This window comes from Mus musculus, chromosome 12 (assembly GCF_000001635.26).
Source record: "Mus musculus strain C57BL/6J chromosome 12, GRCm38.p6 C57BL/6J".
NCBI lineage: Eukaryota > Metazoa > Chordata > Mammalia > Rodentia > Muridae > Mus > Mus musculus.
The window spans coordinates 38834074-38847610 of record NC_000078.6 but is presented as its reverse complement, the minus strand read 5'-3'; the positions used below and the strand labels follow the sequence as shown (position 1 = coordinate 38847610).

At 38.4% G+C, this 13537-nt stretch overlaps 1 protein-coding gene across 11 annotated transcripts in view; it reads right to left on the bottom strand.

Annotated features, from left to right (window-relative positions):
* The window catches only part of Etv1 (ets variant 1), a 90402-nt gene that overhangs the window by 22873 nt on the left and 53992 nt on the right, over window positions 1-13537 (bottom strand). For all 11 annotated transcript variants that reach the window (NM_007960.5, NM_001347379.1, XM_006514965.3 and 8 more), the window contains one exon: window positions 12295-12542. In NM_007960.5, the coding sequence (NP_031986.1) occupies window positions 12295-12542 (248 nt within the window). The remainder of the gene's footprint in view (window positions 1-12294; window positions 12543-13537) is intronic.

Below are 13537 nucleotides of genomic sequence, written 5' to 3'. Positions count from 1 at the left end.
GCTTTCAAATAGTGAGTAAAAGCAGGATTAGTTCATAAGGCAAACTGAACAAGGGGGTAGGAAAAGCAGTTTCCTTCATTTGATGCTCCTGCTTAGACTCCTGCAGTAATAGTCAATGCACAACGTAATTAAGCTTTCCAATGTCTTAAGGTAAAAGACATATCCCACTAAAGGAGGAGTAGCGCAAGAGTGTGCCTTTGCTTTCATTTAAATTAGGATGCAAAAATTGCCTGACTGTACATTTTAACTCCTTGTAGGGGTGAAATGACTAAGTGAAGGTGGCATGGAACTATTGGTTCATTCACTTTTAAAATAGGGTCACATTCTGTCCTCTTAACTGACCCTGCCTAGTCCTGGGGTCACATGCATAGTGGGAGAAATTTTAAAATGATAAATATACAGGGCCAAAATGATGTATTCTGTGCATTTGAAGTATTATATACTTTGTAAGATGTGTTTGTGTGTGAGTGTGTGTGTGTGTGTGTGTGTGTGTGTGTGTGTATGTGTGTGTGTGTGTGTCTGTCCTCATCAATGCAAACCTGGAAGATTTAACCATTCTTTGTTAGTATTATTAATCAACAAATTTCTGAAAATATCTGTATTAAGTCCTGAGGTAGCTGAGGATCTATATGATAGATACATATAGATACATAGTAGAGTGCTTGCCTGGCATGCAGGAAGTATTTGGTTCAAGTCCAAGCACTAAAGAGAAAAATATCATGACATGAGCTATATTAACAACTTATGATACCAATTAAAACCTTATTCTTCAATGTTTTCATCTCCTTCAGTTCTTTAACTGATACTTCCCTGGTTTGGGCTTCTTTCTTCCAAATTTCTATTCATATCACATATTAGGTTGAAAAAAAAAACAAAGGATGTCCAGGGCATAAATAACACAAGCTTCATAATGATAAATACAATACAAATACAGAAACACTCACGCTACCCTTTAACTCTGCTTTTACATTCAGTGCATGAATGAACTTGATATAGTTAGTCAAGAAAACTACATGTTATAGTTTCCTAAAAGTCATAGTCATGAAAAAGATGTTTTTGCACCAATAATGTATTCTATATTGAAGAAATCTGCAAGTTATTAAGTCTAAAATAAGTTCCAGCAGTAGTATGTCTAGACTTGCATGAGAAAGAAGACAAACAAGGAACTGAAGACTGAAGTTTTATGGACCTCCTGGTTTTCAGTCTCAAAGGTCTAAGCAGGATAGTCTAAAGAGGTGGCAGAAGGGCTGGAGAGCTGTCTCAAAGGCTGTGGTTTTGCAAATTATTTTATTCATGCAGAGAACTTAAGTTCTATTCTCAGCATGCACTTGGTGGCTCACAACTATCCGTAATTCCATTGTCAGGGTATCCAATCCCCTTTCTTGACCTCCCTGTCTATAAGGCAGACACGTGGTACACAGGCATTTATGAAAGTAAAACACTCATAAACATAAAATAAAATAAATGCATCTTACAAAAGAAAGTACTGGAAGAAAAGAAAGATATGGCTTAAGTTTTAAGAAGGAAGTGATAAGTTCAGTATTGCTTCATTCATGCTTAGGATAACTTTATTTCAGCAAACTATGAAGGCAAATAAGCTAAGTCAACACTGACAGACTCTTCTCTAAAATGAGGCAGGGAAGTATGAACATTCCTAACCACCATACTCTTGGAAAAACCAAGGATAGAAGAAGGAGTATTGCAATGAAGAGAATTCAATGTTTCTGAGACACAATGGCAGCGTAGTGGCACACAGTGGCATATGACTTTCCCTATGAAACTACAAATATTTCTCATAAGCTTCTGGGCTATTTTTGGATAGTATCACATACAAAACATAAGCAGGTCTAAACAGTTTATGAACATTCTAAACCCAGGATTTTGTAAGTTTTACAGGGTTGTGATTTCATTAAGCTAGTCAAAAATAAGGTTAAAGTATCAGAAGACAGGAGCAGCATTGTGATTTGGGGTATTTACTCAATAATGCCATAGTGTGGCAGTTAACACATAGTATGGCAGTTAAAAGTAAATATGAGAACCAAGGCCATTGACTGACTCAAGGATTCACAACAACAGTCTGCAGTGAAGAATTTGATACTGAGTACCCAGTTGGTCCTGATTTGTTTCCCATTGGACGCTGGATGATTTGAAAGGAGAGTATGGGAGGTAGAGTCTTTCCTCTTGGTTTCATCTTTCCTGGGATTCCTACCATATTGGGATAATTTGTTCTGCTTGCTTCTAATAAAAATGGAACAAGTAACAGATTTTAGCTTGAACTAGGTCAGACACAGCATACTGGATTCATATATGATGGCTTTAGTAGAATATCTCTTACACTTCATGTTATCCTCTAACCTGAGGTATGAGTTTATGGCACTTTGTTGAAGGACTTTGAAGAAATCTACAGAAATCATGATAAAAATCATCCCACTGAGTATCCTTCATCGGTGCCAGGTCTGCTAATCTATGCTGGATACTGTGTTAGGCACTGCTTAAACATGACAATATTTCATCTCTACAAATACACTAAGGCCCCTTTGGAAATAAGTAAATTGGGAGGCAAAAGAAATCGCAAAGCTTGCTCCATATGATACAAATGGTCAACAGATATCAGGCCCAGGAGTTGGTGTTTTCAAATGTCACACGAACTGAGTGATTTTACAATTAATGCTGAACATAACTAAAAAGCAGATCACAGTAATACAGCAATAAGCTCTTAAGGCTCACACAGAAAGAGGAGTTAAAATCAAAGTTAGAGATCTATTAAATAATCACAACCCTAGCACTGCTCATTTGACAACTTTATTTGGCTTTTTTGAGTATTTTCCCATTCATTTGGATTATCTGTCCTTAAGAAAGTTACCAACAACTATTAACAGCAATAAATAAAAACACAATGAAAACAATAAGTATCTCTTTAACCCAATACAATTTTTAAAAAAAACTTATTTCAAGTTATGAAACCCATTCCACCACTTACCTAGCTAAATCATTTGAGTATGGAAATAATTGAGCTCCAAAACATTTCATAAGAATATTTAAAATCCAAAAGCCTACACTCAAATGAGTGCACACAGACACAGGAATGCACAGGTGTGGTCATTTTACACACACACACACACACACACACACACCGTTTTGAAAAGAAGGTAATCTTTTGGCTCTTTTGTTCACATTCACTAAACACATACATTCAAACCCAGTGGTCTTTAAACTGTTTCATTTCATTTCAAATCTCAGCTCCACTTATAAAAACAGTTGATGTTCATTTCAGCCACTGGTCGTAAGCAACGCAAAGCCTAAGTGTCCTGGTTGTTCTGTTTGAAAAGAAAGCATAAATTACACACTACAAAAGTGTACTCCACCCTGTCAAGTTCCCCTTTCTAAACTAGCCCAGCTAAGGAGCATGTCATCCCTCCCTTCCCCCTTTCCTGCCTGCAAAATCCAAGTTAGACAAACACAGTGGGGCTGAGATGACATATTTGAATGGAATTCAGACCCACCAGTTCCTGTTTATGTTTCTGATTTGAGAATGTTGTCTTCCCATTCACCATACATTAGGAACTCTGGAAAGCCATAAATGGTGTCAGGTTACACACAAGCAGGACCAATGAACATTAATCATTACTTCCAGTCAACTGGCAAAAGCAACAGCTGATGGAACACTACACCCTCCAGCTCTTTATAAATGACATTCCAGAGAGTCAGGCTTTGTGCATGTGTGTGTGTGTGTGTGTTTCCTTTCAGTCTCCATTTTATGAATGAAACTCCAGGCTCTATGGAGTCCATTCATGGAAAAGAAACGCTTACAAGGCTCTGCCCCTAGGGATCAATCAGTCATGGGTAAAACTGATATGATTGGTTTAAGACAGCCTTCAGCCTTCCATTACTGACTTAAAATGCAGTCCCTGTCCATTTGACCTGTGTTAATGCATGAAGAGTAAATCCAGACTGTAGTCTCAATTCTCAAATCAAATCACTCGCCAAGGCCACTTACAGTAACTGTAGATTTAGAGTATATTGAAGCATTTCTTAGAAAAACTGAGAGCACAGACCAGGATCATGGTTGGGGAGAGTTACTACTTTAACCAGAATCAAATGAGAAAAAGCCACACAACCCACATTGGGCCATTAGAAGCTAAGTCAAACTGTGAGGCTAATCCGTGACAACTATTATAATAATAAGATCAATTAGGTAAAGACCACTGTCACTTTTCACAATGGAAGCACCTGAAACATCCGCCTACTTGTCGACAAACCCCAGGTTGAGTAAAAGAAAACTATCATTGTAGGCTAGAGCAACAAATAGAAAGTTAACATCTTCCAAAAAAAAAAAAAAAAACAAAAAAACAAAAAACAAAAAAAAACAATAGTTCCTTCTTTAACATCCCCAAGTCCATTTCTTTCAGCAACAATATTAAAAGTTAGGAAAGGAAGGAGTTACAGAGACAAAATTTGGAGCTGTGACGAAAGGATGGACCATCTAGTGATTGCCATATGCAGGGATCCATCCCATAATCAGCTTCCAAATGCTGACACCATTGCATACACTAGCAAGATTTCCCTGAAAGGACCCAGTTATAGCTCTCTCTTGTGAGACTATGCCGGGGCCTAGCAAACACAGAAGTGGATGATCACAGTCAGCTATTGGATGGGTCACACGGCCCCTAATGGAGGAGCTAGAGAAATTACCCAAGGAGCTAAAGGGAACTGCAACCCTATAGGTGGAACAACATTATGAACTAACCAGTACCCGGGAGCTCTTGTCTTTAGCTGCATATGTATCAAAAGATGGCCTAGTCGGCCATCACTGCAAAGAGAGGCCCATTGGACTTGCAAACTTTATATGCCCCAGTACAGGGGAACGCCAGGGCCAAAAAGGGGGAGTGGGTGGGTAGGGGATTGGGGAGTTGGGTATGGGGGACCTTTGGGATAGCACTGAAAATGTAAATGAGGAAAATACCTAATTAAAAAAGAAAAAGAATTTGGGAAGAAAAAAAAAGTTAGGAAAGAGCGAAGTTAAGCTGAAAGGAATGTGGCCTTGAGTAAAGATGCTTTATAGAGAGCAGAGCTGAGCCTTCGGGAGTGTCACATCTCAGGTACACAAAGCCAGAGTTTCTAGAACCATAATCAGAGTTGCACTGGAAATGACCAAAAATAGAAATGTCCAAAATGATCTACTCTAAGCAATCTCGAGGATGAATTGAAAAGGCCCAGTTCTAACCTAAGCAGTGCGACGTGTGTATTGCCAGCCATCTGGACGAGGAAAGAAAGCAAGTCTGTCTCTTGGTTACTTGAACCTGCATAGGAACGTATTTGTAATCCACAGGCCCTGTGTTCACACCGGAGTAAATCACTAGGGAAGCCTTGTCAGGACTGGAGAGGGCAGAGGCAGCCCGAAGCAGGACAGTCTGTGTTAAATTCGTTCTTACTATAGCATTAAGACAGTTCAGTATTTAACTAACAGTCTCTGATATCAGGCAAACCAGTGATAGAAAACAAGACTGCAGTCTTATCTTAGAGGCTCAAGATTATAATTGAAGAAGCTACATGGGATGAAGATAACCCTCGGTATGGGACATTATTAATGAATAAGTATGCATCATTTTAAGTCTGTTTTAAGTTGGGATTTTGTTTGTTTGTTTTAAAGACATGTTCTCACTCTGTAACCCTGTTGGCCCGAGGCTCTCTTTGTAGATCCAGCTGGCCTCAAACTGTCTTCTGCTTGCCTTTGCCTCTAGGTACTGTGCCACCAGACCCAACATTATTTCATATTTTTAAGAATTTAATGTACAGCATAACCTCCATGAGTCAATACATTTAAAACACAATTAAAGCAGTTTATGGAATATAGCCTAACAACTATTGGGAGATTGATATTAAAATATATCCAAGTTGATTTGTGATTTGGCTCCAGTACTTAAACTGAAATGTGAACAACCTCCTAACTTTAACTTCATGTGGCACAAGAGCATTATGCTCTCGGTAGGAGCTATAATTCACATTCTGAATTGGGCTCACGTTCAGGGTTGGAGATAAAAGGTTGGGTTCTGTGATGCTGGCCAGTGGCTGTGATGAACTTCATTTCCTTGTCAGTCACATGAGCACAAAGATATGCAAGCTATAACACTGTGTTGCTATTAAGGTATACTGCTCTATAAATTAAGCGTATTAACCACGTTTTTTCCTTATATTTTCTTTCTAAATGTGTTGAGAAGTATATTTTCATCATTCGTGAAGGAACCTCCCTAATATTTTTAAAGAGATAAAAAGTTCTAGATATTGTGCCTCTTCCTATTTTAGGTGTTGCATTCTATAGGAAATGAACAGCGATAATTGTGTAGCTGGTCAGGGAAGGTGTACATTAGAAAGGATGCATTGACTCTCATGGCACAAAAACACACCGTGTCTGTTTGGTCACCGAACTCTCTAAAAAAATTCCAATTCTGATTTGATTCTTAAAAAATGACTAAAAATAGTTTCTTCAGTAAAAAAGAAATCGCTGAATTTCCAATAATATAAGTACATACTTCTCTTTCTGTAAGCAAAAGTGTGTATGTTATGGTTGGAGCACACATGGTGCCCTAATGGGCTCCAGTAATAAAGAATTGGTCTCCTGCTGTGTGAGTGCTATTTGGAAGGTGGTAGAAAGTAGGAATTGGAGGAAGTCTCCGTTACATCTCAGTCTCCCAGGAGAAACTTTGAAGATTATATCTGGTCTCCAGCCACCCCCTTCCCATCTCTTTGTGGAGATTGCGGGCCATGAGCAGCCTAGCCTCTCTTACACATTCCCACTCCAGTGATGTCTTCTTTCACCCTACACCAAGAATCAACACTGCCAAGGACTATGGACTGACATCTCTGAAAGCCTGATCCAAAATAAATTCTCCCTCCTCTCCAGCTGTTTGTGTTAGGCTTGCTGTCACTGATGACAGAGTTCTGGGATATTCTTAAAGGGCAAAGTAACAATGAGGGTATTCATACTCTGAAGACACACTAAGTGTAGTTCTAACCTTCTTAATTTTATTATTTTTTTCTTTAGTGTTTTACAAGTTTAGTCAATGGATTAGGTTGCTGACAAATTATCTCCAAACACATAAAGGCCACCCGGAGTCTATTAAGACACAAATAGCCACACTGTTCTTAGTGCCTTACCCTATGGTTTTTGTTTGTTTGTTTGTTTATTTTTTGACCATATAAGCTTCAATTTAAAATCATGCTCTAAATCCTTCAAGAAGCCCAAGCTATGCTCACAGAGTTAAGGTGCACTTCACTGCTGTCCATCTAAATGTTTAGGATGACAAGTCACCAACACAACAAAACACAGAACAGTACTCAGGACATAAGCACCCTCTCCTAGCCCCATTTCTGAACGTGAAGAGGATTCAGAACTCTTTGTTGAAGTGTCAGCCAAGGCCCATGAGAATACTAGACATATACTTCAATTATTTTCCCACTTCTCTGCCTACAGGTCACATTTTTACTAGCTAATGACAGAAAACGAGTTGATATAACCATATTTGGGGGACATGAGAGAAGTTGCTGAGGTGAAGAATGGATGGGTTTACAGTGAATCAAAAGAGGGACATGCTAGTCCTCCAAGGGCTTCCTGACATCTGTTTCAGACACTGCAGGACATCACAAGTTGGCTCGTATGAAAATGAACACAGCTGACAGAAGTCTCAAGTCTTCTGTTCCAGATCAACTGTAGGTACTGCATACCAGGATATTAAAATGAAAGACTGAAGTCTGGTAAGAGGGCTCAGACAAAATCAAGTTGCATACAAAGGACTTGTAGCTAGTGGGCTATTCATTTGCTTGTCTTTCTTCTAATTATTATTGAGCCTTTGACAGAAGCACTTTACAAAGAGGTGGTAAATTTTGATAAACTCATGGTGTTTTTTTTTCAAGATTTATTTGTTTTTATTTTATGTGTATGAGAATTTGCGTACACATATGTATGTTCACCATCTGTGTATCTGATGTCAATGGAGGTCAGAAAACAACTTTGGATACCCTAGAACTGGAGTTACGGGCAATTGTGAACTGTAGTATAGAGGCTAGGAAGCAAATCCACATCCTTTGCAGGAGCAATGGGCACTCTCAACAGACAACCCATCTTTCTAGCCCTGATATTCTTAATTCTTAAAGATGTTTGAGATGCTAGGCAAGGTGACACTTGCCTTTAATCCCAGCATTCTGGAGGCACATATCTGTGAATTCATCAAATTCATGTAGTGAAGCCCAAACGAGGTAGGACTGTATAGTGAGGCCCCATCTCAAAAGGGAAAAAGAAAATTGGCAATAAATTTGTTAGAAAAAAAAAGTAAGAGAAAAGATAAGACAGTAAAACTTAATCTTAAAACTTAACCTTTTACGGGATTTGAGGTCTTATAATTTGCTACCTTCAAGCAGTGAGCATCTAAAACGTAAGTAGAGTTTGACCCCTGGCCCGTGTGATTTCCTAAACTAGGGAAACATAGCCTCTAAATCTGAAAACACGAGGTGCTTGTCAGATCCCCGTGGATCTCAGAGAGCCTTCAGCCATATAGAAGCCCTTCATCCAGATTAAGGTAAATATTTCCCTCATTTAAAATGCAAAAATCTGTAACACACTCCATTTTGTTCTGAACAAATACAATGAAAAACCATGAACTTAGCAATAAGCTTATGGAGGTAGATAGATATTATGATAGATAGATAGGTAGATAGATAGATAGATAGATAGATAGATAGATAGATAGATAGTTCTGCAGAGGTTGAGGAGGACGACTTGTGACAAATTCAAGGCTACCTTGGTCAATACTGTGAGACCCAGGCCAACTGTGGTTTACATAGCAAGACGGTCTCAAAGGCAGAAAGTTAAGATGAATAGTAGCTCCCTACCTCACTGACATTCTAAGCTGACATAGACAGTTAGAACAATGGACAAACACGTTTTTGGAAGTAGAAGGCTGCACAGAGGATCTCTGTTATACATTCCACATGAAGCATTCCACACATCCTGACCCTGTATGGTTTCTTGTCCAAAGAGTGCTGTATATACATTTAATTTAGAAGGCAACTAATCAACAACTAAAAACCTGTGTGGTGCTTCACACAGCACTATCTGTCTAATGAAGAGAAACAAATCAACAGAGTAGACGTACTGCCTTAACTTTCCACCATGGTGCCATGATGTAACTATTCCACACTGTATGGCCTAATAAATTAGCTTCTTGAATATCTAGTTCTTTTCTCTTCTCCCTCTGACCCAACTCCCCCCCCCCCATCTTTCCTTCCTTGAATAAAGATTTCTACTCTAATAACATAATATTTTGAATTTTTTATCTTAAATATTCGGCAGTTAAAATTGCGTTCCTGTAATTATAATTATAACTAATAGACCTACCATTTCCCATGTCATAATTAATGTCAGGTTTTATTAGAGCACAATCATGCTGTCTTTTCTCTTTGAAGACATCTTTTATTGTCACAACATTTATAGTACATTGAATTAAGCAATAAAGTATCCCAGAATCCCTCTGAAGCGATAACTTTAGATCACAGATTCTAGATCAACTCACACAGAAAACACATTTTAAAAAATATTGTTTAAAAATCGCACATAAAGTATGTCTTAAAGGTTCAAAATCAATAAGAAAAAGAGAGTGGTAATTCAATGATAAATACATTAGAGTTCCTAAAAGGTTATTTAATGTGCTCTCAGGAAAGATGAATGAGCTAATGACAAACAAAATACCCAGAGATCATCCTTGTTGGTCATAGTATGTGATACATACAAAGGACCAATTGCATAGCGGCAAAATGTATTTTGACATCCACAGATTAATGAATGATTCTCTTCTAAATCATATCACAAAGCTCTTCCTTATAAATCACACCCAGAAGTGCAACCTTTGCCGTTTAACTATTCAAATACAGCTGAATTCTATAGCCAAAATTGAGATTAGAATTTAAAAGTATTATATAACTTTGCCGTTTTAAAATACAATTATGGAGGGCATAGCATAAAATCAATCTCTCTCAAATGTCAAGTAGTATTTTACAAGCCAGTTGAAGACACGTGATACACTTCAAAGAGAGAAGGCACACTTTTAAGATAGCATGCTGGATGCTTACCTTAAAAAGGTGGCAAAAGGTGAGCTTTTGAGGCGCACACACACAGTGGCTGACTCTAACATCCACACTGTGTTTGACCCATAAGAGATTCAGTTACCTCTTACAAACCCAGCCCTTAAATGTTTGCCTGATTGGATTCCTTAAATCTCTTCCTGCTTGGCTCACAAAATATAAATGCTTAATTCCACGCTACACATACAGGTGCTTGCGATATGCACATGAGAAGATACATGTGGGATAAATTAGAGAATCACAAAAAGATTCAATGTTACTCCTCCAGTATTATATGTTTAACAACAGCAAAATAGAAAAATTGCAACATATTATACAAATCCCATTGATTGACTATTTATACTTAGATAATTTCCACCTGTGGCTTCTTTAAATTGTTGATTAGCTAATTAAACTTTACTGTGGCAAACTAACAATAGCTAGAGATAAGCAGGACAGCAGTTAACAGGATTTGGAATTCACACTGAAATGTGTTTTTTACCTACCAGTGGAACCAAGCATTGGCTTTCAAGACACTTAGTTATGGAAACCCAAGGGCAGATATTAAAAGGCTCTAAACTCACATCACTAAGAAGAATTTTAAGGAAGTTCCCAAGGTGCACAACCTCAGTTAGTTTTCTAAACTGCAAAGGATCTAAAAAATAGATATTTGGGGGGGAGGGTGTAAAAAAAAGATATTTGGGTTTTTTTTGTTTTTTGTTTTTTGTTTTTGATTCTTTGAGAACATATTTTACAAACAACACAGAAGTCCAGCTCAAATTTAGCTTTTAACAAAACCTCTTAAAATTAACCCTAGAAATGGTTAGAACCAGTGTTTCTGCAGAGACAGGCTTACCTGTTTTCCTAGCCCTTGGCCCAATGTTCCCCCAGACTTAGCAAGGCCTAACATACAAACTTAAGGATCATTGCGTCTGCCTTTTCCCTCTAGACCTGGCTGGAGGCACAAACAGATGTTCTGCCCTCAAGAAACCATGCCTGAGCAGAATCTACCCCAAGCCCAGGAACAACGTCAGTTGGACAGGAAATTCAGGGCTGCTGAGAAATTACTCTGTTTTTGTGCTTTTTGAAGCATGCTTTAGAGTCACCAACGCCCTCAGTCCTTTCCCTTCCTATCCTGTAAGGATGGCGACTGAGGGAGAGCCTTTAAATCCCAGGGACCCCTGTGCTGAACTCTAAGAGACCTTCACAATAAAACAGATTGTTTTATTCAATAAAACCTGGAAGCAGCTTCCTGTCCCCTAAGCAGAACTCAGCAGTTATTACAATAGGTCTTTCATAAAGGATGTCCGTTCACTTGCATCCAGATGGAAGGAAATTGGACCACTCTCAAGTATCTCCACATCAAAAACCAGCTATGGACCTGGCTACAATGTTAGTAATAAAACTTTACAGGTGGGTGGTGCCCTCCTCACAAACATTACCCATTACTTCACACATCTTAGAAAATACCTAGAAGTGTAAAAATCTTATGTCCCAATTTCACAGAAAAACTCAATAGAGACAAGGTAGGTAAGGTTTTCAGTTTCAAAATTAAATGTTGGCAAAACTTGGTAGTAACATTTGGAATCAATTTTAAGCTTCTGTACGTTCAGGAAGACCTCTTTCCTCTGACAGATGATATGGAGTAGATTTTCCAGCTCTCTGAGACAAAACGTAATTCAGCGAAGGAATCTTAACTCTGCTTTTTTTTTTTTCCTGTTCCTCTTCTAATATGTAAGAACTCTTACGTTAGGACCACTGGAATTCTTGACACCAAGAATTGTGTCAAGTTACCAAGTGTAAATACATACCATAAAAGACCATTTCTTTGCCAATATTATTTCTAAATAGCATTAACATAGCAGTATACAAAAGAAAAAAGAAAAAGTTCAAAAAAAAATTATAAGTTTCTGCTCTTAGTTGAGTAAGTGCAATTCTATAAATTGTACTGTCTTTGAAGTCGTTTCATTTTCAGACACTTTTTTTTTTGAACATCATCTCATGGCAAATTCTTCGGATAACCCATGCCCTCAACTGTAGAAAGTCCCAAATACAGGATAAAATCAGAATAGCTACTTAGAAATTAATGGTTAGATGGCACCCAGTCTAACAACCATAATCAAATCAACAAGGGAGGTGAAAAGATGATTTACATGTAATTCCATAAGAGGATGGGCATACCTGAGTCATATGCAAAATCTCTGGGTTCCTGTTTGATCATCAAAGGAGGGGGGAAGCTTTGGCTGGCTGCACCGCCAACCATGGTGGTATGTTCATAGACTGGGTCGTGGTACTCCTGCTTAAAGCCTTGTGGTGGGAAGGGGATGTTTGGCTCAGACATCTGGCGTTGGTACATAGGACGCCCTTCCCTTGGCATTGTCGGCAAAGGAGGAAAAGAATTACAGGGTTCAGAAAGCTGGCGGCGAAATCTGGAGAAGAGAGCGTGTTTCAGATGAAATGGTAACACAAAGTTGTCTTTAAAGGACTTACATAATTCCTAGCTGCTAGTGTGCACTTTAAACGTCTCAATGTCAATAGCTTTAGTGAGCCTCAGATTTCTCTTTCTTAGAAGAGTAGTGCTATGATTTGTTTTAAATCACATGATGACGTGTACTCCCCTTTTAACCCATCCATTGCAAACAATTCAGCGTATCATGCAATTAAAGGTGTACTGCCAGTAGCTGGAGAACAACCAACTGTTTGGAATCAATATGAACTCTGACAGCTAAAATGACCAATTTTAAGCTAATTGGATCATTTACATAACTTCTAGAAGAAAGGGTTCTCAAATAATGAAAGGTAAGAAAAAAAAGGGCGGGGGCAGAAGGAGATTTCCAATGGCATTCTCTCTCTTTAAATTCTGTCACCAAACTAATCAACACCCAAACAAAAGAACCTCCAAACAAAAACCTACTTATTGGCTTGCCTTTCTTAACCCTCAGAAATTCAGGAAGCACAGGAGAACTGAATCTCTTCGCAAATCAGCAGGCCTTTAAATTCTTCAGCAATGTCCAAATTAACAATGTGTTCTTGTAAGAAATAAATCTTGGCATTATGATGGCTCTTTTGTTTTAAAAAGTCTCTATCTGTCCTGTCAAACAACATTATAGCACATTCTGGATCCTATGACCTCCAAACTGTGGAGCTGATTGAAAAATAAGCACCCATACACAGCTGGCCACCCAAGACATGCAGGTTTCGGGTAAGCCGGGCTGTTGAGGGCATGAGGAAGTTCTAAGGCCTAGGCAGAGAGCTGCAGTTGAGTCCCATGCTCCTTCCTTCTTGGTAAAGATTGGCTGAACACATAATTGTTCTGTTCTGTACATCTCATCCATAATATCATTGACCCACCACAAAGATGTGGACTGATTAAAGATTTAAAAGGACTCTAAAAATGCCCCAGGAGTGCTTAAAAAATAACCTC